General features: G+C 51.4%; 1 protein-coding gene across 1 annotated transcript; it reads left to right on the top strand.

Moving 5' to 3' along the window:
• Window positions 1-30: 30 nt before the first annotated feature.
• Window positions 31-15,115, top strand: COX15 (cytochrome c oxidase assembly factor COX15). The gene is given in 10 exon segments (XM_048857298.2): window positions 31-48; window positions 50-181; window positions 1,733-1,902; window positions 3,401-3,523; window positions 3,828-4,014; window positions 4,368-4,535; window positions 12,743-12,824; window positions 13,218-13,372; window positions 14,255-14,368; window positions 14,733-15,115. Coding segments are annotated over 10 exon segments (1,281 nt in total). The 3' UTR covers window positions 14,865-15,115.
• The last annotated feature ends 6,548 nt before the right edge of the window (window positions 15,116-21,663 follow it).

The raw sequence follows: 21,663 nt of genomic DNA, 5'->3' as shown, positions 1-21,663 counted from the left end.
TCCCTCCTCCCTGTCACGTGCTGGATTGTCATGGCGACGGCTAGGTGGGTCCGGAAATGCTGGCTTTGTTTCCGGGTCACAGGTCAGGTGGCTGTTTCCGGTTGTGCTCGTGATGCTGCGGGCGGCGCTGGGGAGTGCGCGGGTCCGCCTGCTCCCGCGGTGCGGGGGCCCGAGGGCCCAGGTAAGGGAGGCGTCGCGGCTGCCCTCCCCCGGCTGCGCTCGTCCCCCGCCGGGCCGGGGCCCCGGGGATACTCGGGCCCCGCTCGGCCCCGCCCCGCACCGACCCCCCCCCCCCCCCCCGCAGCGATGTCTCCGTCGGCTCGTCCCCCGCCCCGCCCCCCCCCTCCCGCATCGATGTCTCCGTCGGCTCGTCCCCCGCCCCGCCCCCCCCCTCCTGCAGCGATGTCTCCGTCGGCTCGTCCCCCGCCCCGCCCCCCCCCCTCCTGCAGCGATGTCTCCGTCGGCTCGTCCCCCGCCCCGCACTGACCCCCCCCCCCCGCATCGATGTCTCCGTCGGCTCGTCCCCCGCCCCGCACTGACACCCCCCCCCGCAGCGATGTCTCCGTCGGCTCGTCCCCCACCCCGCACTGACCCCCCCCCGCATCGATGTCTCCGTCGGCTCGTCCCCCGCCCCGCACCGACCCCCCCCCCCCCGCAGCGATGTCTCCGTCGGCTCGTCCCCCACCCCGCACTGACCCCCCCCCGCAGCGATGTCTCCGTCGGCTCGTCCCCCGCCCCGCACTGACACCCCCCCCCCCGCAGCGATGTCTCCGTCGGCTCGTCCCCCGCCCCGCCCCCCCCCTCCCGCAGCGATGTCTCCGTCGGCTCGTCCCCCGCCCCGCCCCCCCTCCCGCAGCGATGTCTCCGTCGGCTCGTCCCCCGCCCCGCCCCCCCTCCCCCTCCCGCAGCGATGTCTCCGTCGGCTCGTCCCCCGCCCCGCACCGACCCCCCCCCCCGCATCGATGTCTCCGTCGGCTCGTCCCCCGCCCCGCACTGACACCCCCCCCCCCCGCAGCGATGTCTCCGTCGGCTCGTCCCCCGCCCCGCCCCTCCCCCTCCCGCATCGATGTCTCCGTCGGCTCGTCCCCCGCCCCGCACTGACCCCCCCCCCCGCAGCGATGTCTCCGTCGGCTCCTCCCCCGCCCCGCCCCCCCCCCCCCCCGCAGCGATGTCTCCATCGGCTCGTCCCCCGACCCGCACCGACCCCCCCCCCCCCCGCAGCGATGTCTCCGTCGGCTCGTCCCCCGCCCCGCACTGACCCCCCCCCCCCCCGCAGCGATGTCTCCGTCGGCTCGTCCCCCGCCCCGCACTGACCCCCCCCCCCCGCAGCGATGTCTCTGTCGGCTCGTCCCCCGCCCCAACCCCCCCCCTCCCGCAGCGATGTCTCCGTCGGCTCGTCCCCCACCCCGCACCGACCCCCCCTCCCGCAGCGATGTCTCCGTCGGCTCGTCCCCCGCCCCGCCCCGACCCCCCCCCCGCAGCGATGTCTCCGTCGGCTCGTCCCCCGCCCCGCACTGACCCCCCCCCCGCAGCGATGTCTCTGTCGGCTCGTCCCCCGCCCCAACCCCCCCCCTCCCGCAGCGATGTCTCCGTCGGCTCGTCCCCCGCCCCGCACTGACCCCCCCCCCGCATCGATGTCTCCGTCGGCTCGTCCCCCGCCCCGACCCCCCCCGCAGCGATGTCTCCGTCGGCTCGTCCCCCGCCCCGCACTGACCCCCCCCCTCTCCTGCAGCGATGTCTCCGGTGGCGGCCGCCGCGGCGCACGGTGTCGGAAGTCGCTGCCCGTCCCAGGCCGTCGGCCCCGCCTGTGCCCGGCTCCGGCGCGGAGCGGCTCGTGGGACGCTGGCTCCTGGGGTGCAGCGGCGCGGTGGCCGGAGCTGTCGTGCTGGGCGGCGTGACCAGGTGAGAGCAGCCGCAGCTCCCTCTGGCCAGGCCCCTCGCCCCGCTCGGTGGCAATGCAGCAGTTTAATCGGTTCATGGTTAAACTCCGCCCGGGGTCCCAGCTGCCAGCCCCGCGCAGAGTCCCGGGGACCCCCGGCGCAGGCAGCGGAGCCCCGCCTAAAATGTGGGGATGCTGCAGCTCCCCCCGCCCTCCACCAGACCCACTAGCTCCCTGGTTAAATGTTTAACTGTGTAACTAATAGAATTGTAATTGGTTACCTGGTTATTGTTTTTACACATTATTTATATTCCTACTTCTCATCCACAGGAAGTGCTGCTGAAAACACTATCGACCTACTTCCAGCCCTCCTTCAGCCTCCTGCATTGCCATCTCTTCTTCCCTGTGTGCCACGTTAACCTGCTTTTCTTAAAGGCCCCTCGCCATCCCATCCCAACTGACCTGCGTGGTTTCTCATGCCTTCCACTGAAGCATATGGCTTTGGGGATGCTGAGACCATACTGAGCCAGATAGAACAGCAATACCTTTCGTTGACTGCCTTCCCATTACACCTTCATGTCCTCCTCCTGATCCCACCTCCAAGTCTTTTTCCCACACTCCCCTGGGTACCTGGCTAACTGACCTGCTGCTCCAAAGCTCCATGCTCTCCTCTAAATTTCTGCACCTTTTATGACATTTTCCCTCCCTGCAGAACTGTTAAGGAATCGATGAGAGAATATCATAGAACACTGACTGCATCCAGGCAGACAAATGGATGAAGGAACTTTAACAAGTCAGATGCTTAAAATTCACCATTCTCTCATTGCCTTTTCTTTGGCACCCATTCTCCTCTCCTTTATTTGTATGGTGTCTGTTTAGATTGTAAGCAGTCTATGGGGAGAACCTTGTTTTCATACCTGTCTGTCCACCACCATGCAGCTAGTGCTGTACAAACAATAAATATCCCCCGTCTTGTCTGAACTGTTTTGAATCTACAGCATTCTATTGTATGTGGCTAGTCACTTATTTCTTCTCCTCAAAATGAGTAGTGTCATACTGGTCTCTTTCCTTCTCCATCAGTAAGCTCATCCACTCCTTAACCGTGGGCTTCCTGTAGGGATAGGAGGCTTCTGTCACAGATCCTGCCTTTTTCTCCGCCCCACCCTTCTGTGATCATCTCTGTAGAAGCAATTGATCTTTATTGCAGCCTCATTCTTCACCTGTGCAGGGCTAAATGGTGTCAGTTATGAGGACAACACCCTTCCCACTAGATATGTGGGGGGGGGGGGGCTGCAAGGCAGGTCTTCTCTGTATTACACTGCCTCCAACTTCAGTTTGTTGTACCCACCTCTGGCTTGTATGTGCCTGATAACTCTTCTGGCCTGGTTCATAGGGTCCTTTCTCCCCGTCACCCTTACTGCTGGGGAGTGGCTGTAGTTCATCTGTGGAAATGTGCCAGTGCTCTCCTTACTTTAGTGAAGGAGTGAGTGAGTCGCATCTGTGTGTGTCTGTCCTTCCTAGGCTGACAGAGTCTGGGCTTTCCATGGTTGATTGGCACCTAGTGAGGGAGATGAAGCCCCCACGGACACAGCAGGAATGGGAGGCTGAGTTCCAAAAGTACCAGCAGTTTCCAGAATTTAAAATGTAAGTGCTGCCGGTTCCAGGCAGAAGAACTGGGATGGGACAGGGAATCCTCCTCTTTGTGTTCACCGAGCCCAGACTGACTGTGAGTCAGCAGCACAAGCCTCTTTCTTTCTATGGGAATGGACTAGCACCAACAAGGGGCACTCAATACATAACTGAGCAGGATCCAAAGGTGGCTTTGGTGCTCATCTTCCCTGGCTATCCAAGGTGAAGAAAACCCCTGTGAAATTGGAAGTGTGAAGGAGGCCACTGTTCCATACCAGGGAGTTTCTTGCTTATTCTTCTGCTCTGTCTTTTCCAACAGCCTGAATCATGACATGACATTGAGAGAGTTCAAGTTCATCTGGTACATGGAGTATTCGCACCGTATGTGGGGTCGGGTTGTAGGTTTGGCCTACGTTCTGCCTGCTGTCTACTTCTGGAGAAAAGGCTGGCTCAGCCACCCCATGAAGGGACGTGTCCTTGCCCTCTGTGGGCTTGTCTGCTTCCAGGTATGGGAGCTCTGCAGCTGCTGGGATATGTAGCATTCTCTCTAGAGGCTTCTGGGGGATGAAGATGTGCAGTGGTGATGCCTAACTGTAAGTATTTCTTAGTGGTGGGCTGAGACTATGGCATCTGTGAAGGCTTTGGATGGTGGTACTGATGGTGGAAGTATGGTTATTGTACAGCTAACACCTGTATTATGTTTAAGATCAGTGCTGGAACAGATAGTTCCCTCTCCTTCCCTTTACCATGTGCAATTTACATGAAGGTGGGTTCTTTGTTTCTCCCAGCTGAGGCTATGGAAGGGGGCTGGGTTTTGCCCCTCAGTAGCTCTCATGTTATCTTTTTGGTCCTTTGGCAGGGACTGCTAGGTTGGTACATGGTGAAGAGTGGATTGGAAGAGAAGCCAGATTCTCATGACATCCCCCGAGTCAGTCAGTACCGTCTAGCAGCACATCTAGGCTCTGCACTGGTTCTGTACTGTGCCAGCCTGTGGAGTGGACTGTCCCTGCTGCTCCCGCAACACAAAGTAAGTGGGGTCCATGTGCAGTATATGGGGAGTGCAGGAAAATAGTGTTGGTGCAAGAATCTGGGGGATGGGTGGGTAGTTGGGGTTCCAAGGGATGTCTTGGAATATCTTTGTTTTAAGGAGGATCTTAAAGGAGTAGGGAAGGTGAAAGGTAATAGCACAGCCCTCACATCTCTGCTTCTGGCTTACCTTTGATCTGACCAAGTACGTTGCAAAACACTCTGCTGCATAGAATGACTAACTGTGGGGTCATTTCCTTCAGCATCCCAGTCCATCCTGATTGACAGTGATGCCTCACCCTTCTCTTGCTCCCAGCACCAGTTCACTGGGACATGTGACTAACAGAAGATAGTTCTGAGTTCTTTGGCTTAGACACTTTGTTCCATTAAGGAGGAAGTCAGGAAAATGCATTGGGGTATCCCCAGAGTCAGAATATTTGACCCGGGAAGCAGGGGATTGCCTTGCATCAGGATTGAATCCAGTACTGGGGCACTGTTCCAGTAATTTTCTGCTGGCCCCATTGGTTTCTGTAGGATTAAAGATTTCTCACGTAAATGAAAGGCTAGTTGTTGTGGTTGCAAAGAACCACCTGAGTGTGACTCTGCTAAGCTGCTGTTACTGAGCCCGAGCTGGACAAAAAAATACAACCAAGCATAGTCCCTAACACATCTACTGGAACCATTCCCTGACTTGTATTTGAACTGCATGACTTTAGTGGTGCGTGAAGTGTTTTGCATTTAGATTCCTATGCTTAATGAGAGCCCTGAAATGGTCACTGTTAAGCTTTGAAATCACGCTTCTGGTTGGGAAAGGGATAAGTCCCTACCGTCACTTCTGATGTGGCTTGTTTGGAGACAGCTTCCTGCTGAGCTAGGCGATTTGACAGTGGAAAAAGAGAAACTTTCTTTTTTCAGTGAATACTTAACCTCTGACTGCCTTCAGATTGTAAGGGACAGCCAGAGGCCTGGGAAGGGATCCCTGACCATGATGGGTTTCAGAGGAACAGCCGTGTTAGTCTGTATTCGCAAAAAGAAAAGGAGTACTTGTGGCACCTTCAAGACTAACCAATTTATTTGAGCATGAGCTTTCGTGAGCTACAGCTCACGAAAGCTCATGCTCAAATAAATTGGTTAGTCTCTAAGGTGCCACAAGTACTCCTTTTCTTCTGACCATGATGGCTAATAGTCACTGATGGACCTATCCTCCATTAATTTATCTAATTCTTTTTTAACCCACTTATACTTTTGGCCTTCACAACATTCCATAACAACAAGTTCCACAGGTTGACTTTGCATTGTGTGAAGCAGTACTTCATGCTGCCTATTGATTTCATTTCAGTTCTCTGTTTGTGAAGAGGTAAATAACGCTTCCTTATCACTTTCTCCATGTTATCCATAGTTTTATGGACCTCTATTGTATTCCCCGAGCCCTTACTCATCTCTTTTGTAAGATAAACAGTCCCAGTCTTTTTAATCTCTCCTCATATGGAAGCTGTTTCATACCCCAAATTATTTTTGTTGCCCTTCTCTGTACTTTTTCCAATTCTAATATATCATTTTTGAGATGGGGCAACCAGAATGGCACACAGTATTCAAGGTATGGACGTACCATAGATTTATATGTTGGCATTATGATCTTTTCTGCCTTATTATCTATTTCTTTCTTAATGGTTTCTAATATTCTGTTAGCTTTTTTGACTGCCACTGCACACTGAACAGATACTTACTTTCAGAGAACTATCCATGATGTCTGCAAGATCTTTCTTAAATGGTAACAGCTAATTTAGGCCCCATCAGTAGGTATATATAGTTGGGATTATTTTTTCCAGTGTGCATTAGTTTGCATTATCAATGCTGAATTTCTGTTTCCCCGTCACCTAGCTTTGTGAGATCCCTGTGTAACTCTTTGCAGCCTGCTTTGGCCTTCACTATCTTGGTAATTTTGTATCATCTGCAAACTTGGCCACCTCTCTATTTACCCTTTTTCCAGATCACCTATGAATATGTTGAACAGCACTGGATATCTTTGGGGAGACCCTGCTATTTACCTCTTTCCATTGTGAAAATGGACCATTTATTCCTACTCTTTGTTTCCTATCTTTCAACCAGTTTCTGATCTATGATACGACCTTCCTTCTTACCCTAGGACTTCTTACTTTGCTTAAGAGCCTTTGGTGTAGGACCTTCTCAAAGGTTTTCTGAATGTCCAAGTACTCTATCCACTGGATCACTCATGTCCACATGCTTGTTGAGCCCCTCAAAGAATTCTAACAAATTGATGAGGCACGATTTTCCTTTACAAAAGCTATGTTGACTCTTCCCCAACATATGGTGTCTGATAATTCTGTTGTTTACTATAGTTTCATCCAGTTTGCCTGGTACTGACGTTAGGCTTCCTGGCCTGTTATTACCAGGAGTGCCTCTCTGGGGCCTTTTTAAAAATCAGCCTTCCCTTATCTACCTTCCAGTCATCTGATACAGTGGATGATTTAAGTGATAGTTACACACTACAGTTAGTAGTTCTGCAATTTCATACTGGAGTTTTGTCAGAACTCTTGGGTGAATGCCATTTGGTTCTAGTGATTTATTACTGTTTAATGTATCAGTTTCTTCAAAAACCACTGAGTAGTTATCATTGGTTCACAGTCAAGCTAGAAGGGGATATTGATTGGGGTCCTGCAGGGATCAGTTCTGGGTCCAGTTCTGTTCAATGTCGTCGTCAGTGATTTAGATAATGGCATTGAGAGTACACTTAAAAAGTTTGTGGACGATACCAAGCTGGGAGGGGTTGCAAGTTCTTTGGAGGATAGGTTAAAATTCAAAATGATCTGGACAAACTGGGGAAATGGACTGAAGTAAACAGGACGAAATTCAATAAGGACAGATACAAAGTATTCCCCTTAAGAAGGAACAATCAGTTGCACACATACAAAATGGGAAGTGACTGCCTAGGAAGGAGTACTGCGGAAAGGGATCTGGGGGTCATAGTGGATCACAAACTAAATATGAGTCAACAGTATAACTCTATTGCAAAAAAAAGCAAACATAATTCTGGGATGTATTAGCAGAAGTGTTGTAAGCAAGACACGAAAAGTAATTCTTCCACTCTACTCTGCACTGGTTAGGCCTCAACTGAGGTATTGTGTCCAGTTCTGGGCGCCACATTTCAGGAAAGATGTGGACAAATTGGAGAAAGTCCAAAGAAGAGCAACAAAAATTATTAAAGGTCTAGAAAACATGACTAGTAAGGGAAGACTGAAAAAATTGGGTTTGTTTAATCTGGAGGAGAGAAGAGTGAGAAAGGACATAACAGTTTTCAAGTACATAAAAAGTTGTTACTCTGAGGAGGGAGAAAGGAGAACAATTTTAAGCTCGGAGATTAGGACAAGAAGCAATGGGCTTAAATTGCAGCAAAGCCGGTTTAGATTGGATATTAGGAAAAAAAAACCTTCTGTCAGTATAGTTAAGCACTGGAATAAATTGCCTAGGGAGGTTGTGGAATCTCCGTCATTGTCTAACCTGTTCTTAAAAAAATCTTCAAACACCTATCAGGGATGGTTTAGATTGGGGTGGCCAAACTTACTACCCTCCGAGCCGCATATGACAATCTTCAGAAGTTCGAGAGCTGGGGTGTACCTGCCAGGGCTCAGGGCTTCAGCCTTGCAGGGAGGGGGATCTTGGGGCTTCAACCTCATGGGAGGTGCCTGCTGGGGCGTGGGGCTGAAGCCCTGAGCCCCGGCAGGCATGCTCCACAGGGCTGAAGCCTTCAGACACCCCTCCCTAGTGGGCAGAAGCCAGAGGTGGCGGGGACATCATGTACCCCCTCCAGATTTTTGCCAGGGTTTGCTGGCCCCACTCAGTCACATAGTGCCACCAGGCTTCCTCCCTGCATGTGGCAGGTTCTGAAGCTGGGAGCTGCAGCTGTCGGGAGAGGCAGCGGCAAACATCTGAGAGCTGCAGGAGAGCTGCTGCCTCTCCCCACAGAGCTAAAGCAGTGGCCTCTCCCTGCAGCTCCCAGCTGTTTGCCACTTCATCTCCATGGGGAGCTAACACCTGGGAGCTGCAGGGAGGCACTGCTGAGGGGAAGAGGGGGGCATGCCTGGGGGACATGACTCAAGCTGTTGGGGGGACCTGAGCCTTTAAATTCTGCTGCCTCCTTTCATCTCTGGCAGATGCCCTTAACCCCCCCACCCCACTGCAGGGCAGAAGCCCTGAGATCCCCCCCCACCCCAGTCTGGTAGGCTGAGAATGGGGGAAGGTGGCGGGGGAGCGCCACGAGCCACACTTTAATGGTAAAAAAGCTGCATATGGCTCACAAGCTGCAGTTTGGCCACCCTGGCCTAGGTAATACTGAGTCCTGCCATGAGTGCAGGGGACTGGACTAGATGACCTCACAAGGATCTTTCCAGTCCTGTGATTCTGTTGTTCTAAAACCACCTCTATTGACAACTCAATCTGGGACAGTTCCTCAGATTTGTCACCCAGAAAGAATGGCTCAGGTGTGGGAATCTCCCTCGCATCTTCTGCAGTGAAGGCCAATGCAAAGAATCCATTTTGTTTGTCTGCAACACCTTTATCTTTCTTGAGTGCTCCTTTAACACCTTGAATGTCTAGTGGCCCCACTGATTGTTTGGCAGGCTTAGAATCATAGAATCATAGAATATCAGGGTTGGAAGGGACCCCAGAAGGTCATCTAGTCCAACCCCCTGCTCAAAGCAGGACCAATTCCCAGTTAAATCATCCCAGCCAGGGCTTTGTCAAGCCTGACCTTAAAAACCTCTAAGGAAGGAGATTCTACCACCTCCCTAGGTAACGCATTCCAGTGTTTCACCACCCTCTTAGTGAAAAAGTTTTTCCTAATATCCAATCTAAACCTCCCCCACTGCAACTTGAGACCATTACTCCTCGTTCTGTCATCTGCTACCATTGAGAACAGTCTAGAGCCATCCTCTTTGGAACCCCCTTTCAGGTAGTTGAAAGCAGCTATCAAATCCCCCCTCATTCTTCTCTTCTGCAGGCTAAACAATCCCAGCTCCCTCAGCCTCTCCTCATAACTCATGTGTTCCAGTCCCCTAATCATTTTTGTTGCCCTTCGCTGGACTCTCTCCAATTTATCCACATCCTTCTTGAAGTGTGGGGCCCAAAACTGGACACAGTACTCCAGATGAGGCCTCACCAATGTCGAATAGAGGGGAACGATCACATCCCTCGATCTGCTCGCTATGCCCCTACTTATACATCCCAAAATGCCATTGGCCTTCTTGGCAACAAGGGCACACTGCTGACTCATATCCAGCTTCTCGTCCACTGTCACCCCTAGGTCCTTTTCCGCAGAACTGCTGCCTAGCCATTCGGTCCCTAGTCTGTAGCTGTGCATTGGGTTCTTCCATCCTAAGTGCAGGACCCTGCACTTATCCTTATTGAACCTCATCAGATTTCTTTTGGCCCAATCCTCCAATTTGTCTAGGTCTTTCTGTATCCTATCCCTCCCCTCCAGCGTATCTACCACTCCTCCCAGTTTAGTATCATCTGCAAATTTGCTGAGAGTGCAATCCACACCATCCTCCAGATCATTTATGAAGATATTGAACAAAACCGGCCCCAGGACCAACCCTTGGGGTACTCCACTTGATACCGGCTGCCAACTAGATATGGAGCCATTTATCACTACCCGTTGAGCCCGACAATCTAGCCAGCTTTCTACCCACCTTGTAGTGCATTCATCCAGCCCATACTTACTTAACTTGCTGACAAGAATACTGTGGGAGACCGTGTCAAAAGCTTTGCTAAAGTCAAGAAACAATACATCCACTGCTTTCCCTTCATCCACAGAACCAGTAATCTCATCATAAAAGGCGATTAGATGAGTCAGGCATGACCTTCCCTTGGTGAATCCATGCTGGCTGTTCCTGATCACTTTCCTCTCATGCAAGTGCTTCAGGATTGATTCTTTGAGGACCTGCTCCATGATTTTTCCAGGGACTGAAGTGAGGCTGACTGGCCTGTAGTTCCCAGGATCCTCCTTCTTCCCTTTTTTAAAGATTGGGACTACATTAGCCTTTTTCCAGTCATCCGGGACTTCCCCCGTTCGCCACGAGTTTTCAAAGATAATGGCCAATGGCTCTGCAATCACAGCCGCCAATTCCTTCAGCACTCTCGGATGCAACTCGTCCGGCCCCATGGACTTGTGCACGTCCAGCTTTTCTAAATAGTCCCTAACCACCTCTAACTCCACAGAGGGCTGGCCATCTCTTCCCCATTTTGTGATGCCCAGCGTAGCAGTCTGGGAGCTGACCTTGTTAGTGAAAACAGAGGCAAAAAAACCATTGAGTACATTAGCTTTTTCCACATCCTCTCTCACTAGTTTGCCTCCCTCATTCAGTAAGGGGCCCACACATTCCTTGACTTTCTTCTTGTTGCCAACATACCTGAAGAAACCCTTCTTGTTACTCTTAACATCTCTGGCTAGCTGCAGCTCCAGGTGCGATTTGGCCCTCCTGATAACATTCCTACATGCCCGAGCAATATTTTTATACTCTTCCCTGGTCATATGTCCAACCTTCCACTTCTTGTAAGCTTCTTTTTTATGTTTAAGGTCCGCTAAGATTTCACCATTAAGCCAAGCTGGTCGCCTGCCATATTTACTATTCTTTCGACTCATCGGGATGAGGCTTCCTGCCTTTGATATACTTAAAACATTTTTGCTGTTAGTTTTTGTCTTTTGCTGGTTGCTTTTCAATTTTTTTTTGGCCTGCCTAATTATTCTTTTATGCTTGACTTACCAGAGTTTGTTCCTTTCTATTTTCCTCAGTAGGATTTGACTTCCAGTTTTTAAAGGATGTCTTTTAGCCTCTAACCACATCTTTTCTTGCTGTTTAGCCATGGTGGCATTTTTTGGGGTCATCTTACTATTTATTTTTAATTTTTATTTGAGGTACGCATTTAGTTTGAGCCTCTATTATGCTGTTTAAGTACTTTTTATGTAGCTTACAGGTATTTCACCCTTGTGACTGTTACTTTTAATTTCCATTTAACTAACTTCCTCATTTTTGTGTAGTTCCCCTGTTTGAAGTTAAATGCTGCTGTGGTGGATTTCTTTGGTATCTCCCCGGCCCGCTTCCCACAAGGATGTTAAATTGAATTACATTATGGTCAAGTGGTTCAGCTTTATTCACCTCTTGGAGCAGATTCTGTGCTCCACTTAAGACTGAATGAAGAATTGCTTCTCCCTTTTTTGGATTCCAGGACTCGTTGCTCCAGAAAGCAGTCATTAATAGTATCTAGAAATTTTATTTATGCATCCCGTTCTGAGGTGATACATACTCCGCCAATATGGGGATAACTGAAATCCCCCATTATTGGGCTTTCTCTTTTTTTGTAGCCTCTCTATTCTCCCTGAGCATTTCACAATTACTATCCCATCCTGGTCAGGTAGTCAGTAGTATATTCCTACTGCTATGCTCATATTATTTAAACATGGAATTTCTATCCATAGACATTCTGTAGTACAGTTTGATTCGTTTAAGATTTTTACTATATTTGGCTCTCTGCTTTGTTTCAAGTATTGTGCCCCTCCCCCACCAGCACTACCTATTCTATCATTCCTGTATATTTGTACTCTGGTATTACCGTGTCCCTTTAATTATCATTGTTCCACCACATTTCTGTGATGTCTATTGTATCAATATTCTCATTTAATATCAGGCACTCAAGTTCACCTATCTTAATATTTAGACTTCCAGCATTTTTATACAAGCACGTACAAAATTTGTAAATATTTCTCTGCCTTCCTTTGATGTAATTGAATGGGTCTTTTTCATTTGACTGTTTCTCTTCAGTTCCTATCTGTGTTTTATCAACTTCTTTCATCTCCTCTTTACTAGGATATACATATTCCCCTTAATAAATCTTCTCCTTAAGGGGTGTGTCTGTCCAAAACGTGGACTGCTTCACACCACTGATCATTGTGTCCTGTTGCTATGAAAAGGGAGCAATTAGTGATCTCTTTAATCACAGAAATTTTCTCTTTTACAAGTTGGCTGCAAGTTTATTCACAAGCTGCCTCACTCTTTGTATGTTTCTGCACTGGGGGAACGTTCCTCACCTGGTGCAACGAGCTCACCCCACCAGGAGCATCTGTGTCCATTCTCTTGCAAGGCCCCTGGGAAGTTTGTTTCTGTAGCCCCTTTTGTGGCTTGTGTTTTACAGTTACCTGAAACCTATCAGCTCCTCCGTCTGAGACGATTTGCTCACGGGACAGCAGGTCTCATCTTCCTCACTGCTCTCTCAGGTAAGGGCCTCTCCCCTTGTGGGGCTGCCTCCTTTGTGACCCTGCCTGCCCTATCGCTGTCCTGAGGGGGTAAAATATAGCAGACCCTACCTCCCACCCAAGAAGTTTCACGTCCCATGGGGGTTTAGCTCCTTTCACATGTATAGGCACCTTAGAATTGCCTTTGATGGTCCCAGACAGAGCAGCTGGAACATTTCCTTCTGCAGGGCAGACTGTGTAACAGAGTATCATTGTCTGATCACCAGTGTGTTGCTGTGGGAGAAGGAATACAAAATCAGGTTGCCCTGCCCTCAAGCCCAATTCCAAGCTTGCCTAACTCTAGAGGCTAGTCTGGTGTGTCACCTGCCTTGTCCCTGGTATATTAGTCCCTAACTCTCTTCTCTGGAATTATAGGTGCCTTTGTGGCAGGACTGGATGCAGGCCTTGTGTACAACTCCTTCCCCAAGATGGGGGAGCGCTGGATCCCAGATGATCTCCTCTCCTTCTCCCCAGTGCTGAAGAATATCTTTGAGAATCCCACTACTGTGCAGTTTAATCACAGGATATTGGTAAGTGCTATCCAGCCTCTTCTGGGGACCATGCCATCCTGTTATTGCTTTCCCTTCATTGGCCTCCTAAAGTCATTGACTGCTCACTCTCAGGCTACCTCCCAGAGTGAGCGAGGGTGAACTTCAGGGCATCATAATCAAGGTTCCTACTCCTGGGCACTCATTACCTTCAAAAGGCGGAAGCATGGTCTCTTAGCTGGCATGAGTCTCCTCTTTATCTGTGAAGTACTCTCACTTGCTGGAGGAGTTGTGGTCTTACTTCCACACCTGGCTTCCCCCCAGAAGGGATATGTTGGGAACAAAAGAGCCCTTCCCCCTGTGTGCCTCAGTTTCCCCAATCTGTAAATTGGGGATAAAGATAACCGGCTCCTTTGTAAAGTGTTCTGAGAACCCTGGATGAAATAACATTTGGATATCAGGAAAGGATTGGATATTGTACATCAGGGAACCCTCTACTAGAATGCTGTACAACTGCAAAGCTCTGTGCAAATACTAGCTCAGCGAGCTGCTTGGGCAAGCTCAGATGAATGTTTCTAGTACCCATGATGTCATGGACTGAACCACAATTGAGACCACAGACTGAGAGGGGAATACGAATGAGTGCCTTGAGGTGGGGTGACACAAGGGTCAGAGTTCGGTCTGGTGTTACTGAACACCTTCACTGATGTGCTTTAGGTGGCATCTGACACTAGCTAATAATGTGTTTGTGAAATGCAATGCTGCCCCATAAAACTTCATCATTTTGCTCTGTGGAAAATGCAGCCAAACAAGTGTGTGGTAATCTCCTTCCAGCCCCCAGGTTAGCTGGTGTGTGGGATTCCTCACCTCCGCCCTTCCCACACCCACTTCCCTCAAGTAACTGCTAGCTTCTTCCACCTCTAGGGGATCACCTCAGTCACTGCCATCACAGCACTATATCTCCTTTCTCGGAAGATCCCCCTACCACGCAGGACCAAGATTGCCATGGCTTCCTTAATGGCTGTGGCATATATGCAGGTACTGTCCCCTTTTCTCTCCTAGTGCTAAGCTGCTGTGTCACATTCAGCAGAAGTACCTTTAGTTACCCAGAGCTGGCATGTGGAGCTGCAGAGTCTGTGGGAAAGTGAAGTATGGCCGTAGCTGAGGGGTGGAGGCTGTACAGGTCAAGGTGCCTGTGGCAGTCTGTACTATATATGAGGATGGGGCGTCTGGGTCTTGACGTTTTTATTTCTGGAGCCTCTCCCTCTCCCAGTGGGTAGGGTTGTGATTGGGAATGTGAGGGTTTCTGGAAATGTTTTGACAGGCACACCCCGTGGAGTGATTTAAAACATCAGTGTTGAATCAGCTGTTGCTCGTCTCACTCCTGGGTGCTTCTTGACAGGTGGGCCTGGGCATCAGCACCCTTCTACTGTACGTCCCAACTCCTCTGGCTGCCACTCACCAGTCGGGATCCCTGGCACTGCTCACTGTGGCTCTGTGGCTTATGAATGAACTACGTCGGGTCCCAAAATAGCCTGGCTTCAACTGTGCTCTCCAAGGATATCTAGTTCTTTTCCCCATTGCACTGATGTAGATGCTCTATCTGATTGCTTTCTTTTGTGGTGACTTGCTGGGGTTTGAAGGGTCTCTGAGTGGGGAGTTCTGCAAGCCTGAATTTAGACTGACCAGTATTTGCTGGTTTGTTTACTGGGACAACTTCTTGACTGTAAGATCATGTTCACTTTTGATTGTAAACTTTGTAACATAAATTTATTTGTTTATTAAGCTGTTTGTCTTTGGCTGGATCCCTGGATCATGGGACTGGGAAGTGAGGGGTGGACTAGGATGGCACACCTCTGTGGTGGCAGCTGTTCCATGCTGTAGCATCTTAGGTCTTGCCTACCCTACAGTTTTGTCGACAGAAGTCAGCTTTCGTCAACAAAGCAGTGGAGGTGTATGCATAACAATGCTGCTTCTGCGGACAAAATTCTCCTTTTTTGCTGACAAAACCACCTCAATGAAAGGTGTAGAGCTTTTTGTGGCAAAGTTATATTGACAGTGTCAATGTAGACACTGTGCTTGTAAATAGCCTCCAGGAGGTGTCCCACAGCGCCCATGCTGACTGCTTTGATCAGCAGTTCAAACTCCGCTGCCCTGCACCCAGGTTCACAGGTATCTGCCCCTCTCTCTTTAAAGGCCCAGGAATGTTTGAAATTTCACTTCTTGTTTGCTTGGTGTGGAGAGCTCACATTGCATCTTCCCAGCTGACCATGACCGCTCCACACAGAAAACGCTCTCTCGCTTGGAGCACAGCTGAGTTGTTGGATCTGCTGGCACTGTGGGGAGAGGAGGCTGTGCAGTCCCAGCTCCACTCCAGCTGTGGGAACTTCGATACCTACGGTCAGAATTTTCATGGCATGTTGAAGAAGGGCTATGAAGGGGACGCACAACAGTGCAGTGGGAAGATAAAGGAGTTGAGGTAGGTGTACCAGAAGGCAAGGGAGTCAAACTGTTGCTCTGGTGCTGTGCCGAAAACTTGCTGCTTCTATTAGGAGCTGGACGCCATCCTCGGCAGCATCCTCACCACCTCTACCAAGAGCCCCGTGGATGCGTCAGTGGGGCTGGACACAGCAGACTTCACCCCCAAAGTCATGGACGAGGTCAAGTTGGAGGACGATGTGGAGCACATAGCAGGGTCGTCTGTTGACGCAGTGAATCAGGATCTCTTGTCCACTCTGGAGCTGTCTAGCCAGTCCCAGCATTCGGTCTCTGGCGCGCATGATGCAGAGGAAGAAAGCTCTGGTAAGTGATCTTTTTGAGTTGATGATGCTCGGTTATAAGAGGTAGAGCAGTCCTTTGCTCTGTATATTCTAGAAGTGCATGAAGGGATAGAAATGTACAAGACAAGCTGTGTTTGCGTGTGCTTCTCATTCCCCTATGCAGCTAAGCAGTGCGGCAAAACTGTGTCTTAATTCACACTGAGATTTCACGTGAATCCTCCAGACAGCTCTCTAGGAAACTTTCCTGGAGGTGCTCTCCAATCCTCTGCTGAAGTTTCCTTGGCAGAGCTGCTTTGTTCCTTCCCACGTCATAGGAAACTTTCCCATGCCAATCGGCAATCACTTGTGCCAGGGACCAAAGCGGCACCCAGGGAGCAGCATAGGGACCCAGTCAGAAGATGCAGGAGATGCACCCTTGCATACCCTCATGAGAGAGAGAGTGGCTTCAGAGACCCCCACCTGTGGGAAATGATGGCAAAATTTAAAATATTGTCCTCAGTTGCCTGCAGTGATCTCCTTAAAAAACCACCTAAACCTTCTCCCCCCACCTGGAACCCCGTCTCCCGGGCGAAACTCACCATGTTTAGGGCATTTGCCAAGCTGTGTGCTTGCCAAGGGAAAATGAGAAACTGATTTGTATTTTAAAAGAGATGTATTATAGGTAATTATTTAATGCTGTTCATGCACTAATAATCATGCTTCTGTTTGTTGTGCTTCAGCAGATGTGGCCTTCAGGGGAACCCCATATACACCAGTGCAGCGCCTCCGCCAGATAAGGAAGCGACTGAGGAGCAAAGAGGACATGTTTTGAGAGGTGCTCCAATCATAGAATCGTAGAATATCAGGGTTGGAAGGGACCTCAAGAGGTCATCTAGACCAACCCCCTGCTCAAAGCAGGACCAATCCCCAACTAAATCATCCCAGCCAAGGCTTTGTCAAGCCTGACCTTAAAAACTTCTAAGGAAGGAGATTCCACCACTTTCCTAGGTAATGCATTCCAGTGTTTCACCACCCTCCTAGTGGAAAAGTTTTTCCTAATATCCAACCTAAACCTCCCCCACTGCAACTTGAGACCACTACTCCTTGTTCTGTCATCAGCTACCACTGAGAACAGTCTAGATCCATCCTCTTTGGAACCCCCTTTCAGGTAGTTGAAAGCAGCTATCAAATCCCCCCTCTTTCTTCTTTTCCGCAGACTAAACAATCCCAGTTCCCTCAGCCTCTCCTCATAAGTCGTGAGTTCCAGGCCCCTAATCATTTTTTGTTGGCCTCTGCTGGACGTTTTCCAACTTTTCCACATCCTTCTTGTAGTGTGGGGCCCAAAACTGGACACAGTACTCCAGATGAGGCCTCACCAATGTTGAAAAGAGGGGAATGATCACGTCCTTCCATCTGCTGGCAGTGCCCCTAGTAACACATCCCAAAGTGCCACTGGCCTTCTTGGCAACAAGGGCACACTGGTGACTCATATCCAGCTTCTCGTCCACTGTAACCCCTAGGTCCTTTTCTGCGGAACTGCTGCCGAGCCATTCGGTCCCTAGTTTGTAGCGGTGCATGGGATTCTTCAGTCCTAAGTGCAGGACTCTGCACTTGTCCTTGTTGAACCTCATCAGATTTCTTTTGGCCCAATCCTCTAATTTGTCTAGGTCCCTCTGTATCCTATTCCTACCTCTCCTCCCAGTTTAGTGTCATCTGCAAACTTGCTGAGGGTGCAATCCACACCATCCTCCAGATCATTTATGAAGATATTGAACAAAACCGGCCCGAAGACCGACCCTTGGGGCACTCCACTTGATACCAGCTGCCAACTAGACATGGAGCCATTGATCACTACCCGTTGAGCCCGACAATCTAGCCAACTTTCCATCCACCTTCTAGTCCATTCATCCAGCCCATGCTTCTTTAACTTGCTGGCAAGAATACTGTGGAAGTCCGTCAAAAGCTTTGCTAAAGTCAAGGAACAACATGTCCACTGCTTTCCCCTCATCCACAGAGCCAGTTATCTCGTCATAGAAGGCAATCAGATTAGTCAGGAATGACTTGCCCTTGGTGAATCCATGCTGACTGTTCCTGATCACTTTCCTCTCCTCTAAGTGCTTCAGAATTGATTCCTTGATGACTTGCTCTATGATTTTTCCAGGGACTGAGGTGAGGCTGACGGGCCTGTAGTTCCCAGGATCATCCTCCTTCCCTTTTTTAAAGATGGGCACTACATGAGCCTTTTTTCAGTTGTCGGGGACTTCCCCCAATCGCCATGAGTTTTCAAAGATAATGGCCAATGGCTCTGCAATCACATCTGCCAACTCCTTTAGCACTCTCAGATGCAGCGCATCCGGCCCCATGGACTTGTGCTCCTCTAGCTTTTCTAAATAGTCCCGAACCACTTCTTTTTCCACAGAGGGCTGGTCACCTCCTCCCCATGCTGTGCTGCCTAGTGCAGTAGTCTGAGAGCTGACCTTGTTCGTGAAGACAGAGGCAAAAAAAGCATTGAGTACATTAGCTTTTTCCACATCCTCTCTCACTAGGTTGCCTCCCTCATTCAGTAAGGGGCCCACACTTTCCTTGACTTTCTTATTGTTGCTAAGATACCTGAAGAAACCCTTCTTGTTACTCTTAACATCTCTTGCTAGCTGCAACTCCAGGTGTGATTTGGCCTTCCTGATTTCACTCCTGCATGCCCGAGCAATATTTTTATACTCTTCCCTGGTCATTTGTCCAATCTTCCACTTCTTGTAAGCTTATTTTTTGTGTTTAAGATCAGCAAGGATTTCACTGTGAAGCCAAGCTGGTTGCCTGCCATTCTTTCTACACATCAGGATGGTTTGTCCCTATAACCTCAATAAGGATTCTTTAAACTACAGCCAGCTCTCCTGGATTCCTTTCCCCCTCATGTTATTCTCCCAAGGGATCCTGCCCATCAGCTCCCTGAGGGAGTCAAAGTCTGCTTTTCTGAAGTCCAGGGTCCGTATTCTGCTGCTCTCCTTTCTTCCCTGTGTCAGGATCCTGAACTCGACCATCTCATGGTCACTGCCTCCCAGGTTCCCGTCCTCAGATGCCAAAAAACACAGAGCATGGAGAGAGACTTTAAAGGAAAATTTTAAAATAGGCAGGAGAGAAAGAAGAGCCAGGAGCAAATTTTACTAGGCTAGATGCAGATGATAAAAGTGATGGAGGGAGCAAAAGGAGATGCTGAAGTCCCTAATCACACTACAGCCAGAACACATGCATGCTCAGACACCCCCATCCCCCACCCTTGCTGATACAGAACTGCTTTCCATGCCCTCCTCAAACGTCTCCCACAAATTCCTTGCAACTTCCTGGCCCATCTCAGTTCCCTGTTCACTCCACCCCTTCAGACAGCTTCCACAATGATAGCTGGACTTACAGACAGCTATAAGAGCCTATACTGTCCTTTACTGTTATCTCTCTTGCCACCAAGCCTTTTGTTTGTGGTGTTAATTGATATTTAATAAAAACTCCCTGAAAGATAGCTGATCTTTGTCTCCTACATGTGGTGGTTGCTGCTGGAATAAATACACCATGGCAATTTGATCATTTGCTGACCACAAATCACAGTCAGGAATCCAAAATTTTCAGCAAGTCAGCAAATAAAGCATGACTCTGCTGTATTGAAAGACACATTACTAGTGCTCACTATCAAAATGGTGCCTCAAAGCCTCTTGGATTCGAATAGCCCCCTCCGCTCCTCTACTAGCCCTCAAAATCAGCTGCCAGGTGATCCATCTCCACACTCCACCCTAGGGGAAACTTTTCATTCTTAAAAAGAAAAGGAGTACTTGTGGCACCTTAGAGACTAACCACAAGTACTCCTTTTCTTTTTGCGAATACAGACTAACACGGCTGTTACTCTGAAACTTTTCATTCTTAGCCTCACAAATGTTATGGAGTGCACAGCAGGCTGCTATGACCATGGGAATGTTTTCCTCATTTAGGTCTAACCTGCCATAAAGGCAGCGCGAACATGCTTTTAATCTGCCCAAGGCATGTTCTATAGTCTTTCTGCACCTGCTCAGCCTATTATTGAAGTACTCCTTGCAGATATCCAGGTTTCCCAAGTAAGACTTCACGAGCCATGGGAGTAAGGGGTACACTGGGTCTCTCAGGATCACTGTGGGCATTTCAACATCCCCTATTGGAGTGCTTCCCAAACTATGGGAAAGCCCCTGGTGGGGCGGGCCAATTTGTTTACCTGCTGTGTCCGCAGGTTAGGCTGATCATGGCTCCCATTGGCCATGGTTCTCCGCTCCAGGCCAATGGGGGCTGTGGGAAGCAGCGTGGGCTGGCCGCCCTTCCCACAGCCCCCATTGGCCTGGAGCGGCAAACTGCGGCCACTGGGAGCCACGGCAGACGCGGCAAGTAAACGAACCGGCCCGGCCTGCCAGGGGCTTTCGCTGAACAAGCGGTGCCCTGAGTTTGGGAACCACTGCACTAGGGGATGTTGAAATGCCCATCCTGATCCTGAGAGACCTAAGGGAATCTTCTGGCCGCCGTGCTCCGCCAGACTGGCCCAGGCACGGCCCGAGGCGCCAGCTGCGGCCCGCACGCACGGGGCCGGAGCCTCTGCCGGGGAACCCGCCCCCCCTGCACCCCGCCACGCCCTGCAGCCCCCCTGCCCCCTGCAGCACCCTCCACGCCCCACAGCCCCGCCCCGCAGCGCCCTGCCACGCCCCCCACAGCTCCCCTGCGCCCCGCAGCCCCCGCAACGCCACGCCCCGCAGCCCCCCGCAACACCCCACCACGCCCCGCAGCCCCCTCCGCGCCCCACAGCCCCGGCCCGCAGCCCCCCCCTCCGCAACACCCCGCCACGCCCCGCAGCCCCCCGCAGCCCCCTCCGCGCCCCACAGCCCCGGCCCGCAGCACCCCCCTCCGCAACACCCCGCCACGCCCCGCAGCACCCTCCACAGCCCCGCCCCGCAGCACCCCGCCACGCCCTGCAGCTCCCCTGCCCCCCACAGCGCCCCCCGCAGCCGGCCCTGACGCCGAGGGCGCCCCTGGGCGGGCGGGGCGGGCCGGGCATCGGCTCGTGGCCCGGCTGCTCCCGCCCCGCTTGCGGCGGGGGCGCGGCGCGGGGCAGGTCCCCGCCCCTTGGCGGACCGGCGGGTTCCCGGCGCCCCCGGCTGTTCGTGCGGCCGCAGCCGGTCCACGGAGCCCCGCCCCTTCCCCGCGGGCTCTCACCGGACCCAGCCAGGAACCCCCCCGCCCCCCCGGAGCCGGCACTGCGCGCGCGCTGTCAGCGAGGCCCCCCCCGCCCCCCCGGAGCCGGCACTGCGCACGCGCTGTCAGCGAGGCCCCCCCCTCGCCCCGAGGAAGGGCGGACGCGCAGGGCCCCACCCCGTCTCCCCCTAGCGGCCGGCCCAGGCCGCTGCAGCCCCCCGTCGACGTCACCGCCCGCAGCCCGGCAACCGGCCAATGGAGGCGGCCGCCGTGGGCGGGGCGCCCGCTCTAACTCGGAGTGGTCTCCGATTGCGCCAATGGGCGGGAGCGAGCGGCTGCGTGGGCCAATGGGTCTCGAGGGGGCGGGGCTGCGGCTCG

The sequence above is a fragment of the Caretta caretta genome, chromosome 7 (genome assembly GCF_965140235.1).
Source record: "Caretta caretta isolate rCarCar2 chromosome 7, rCarCar1.hap1, whole genome shotgun sequence".
NCBI classification, from domain to species: Eukaryota; Metazoa; Chordata; order Testudines; family Cheloniidae; genus Caretta; species Caretta caretta.
This window is presented reverse-complemented; position numbering and strand designations above follow the sequence as displayed.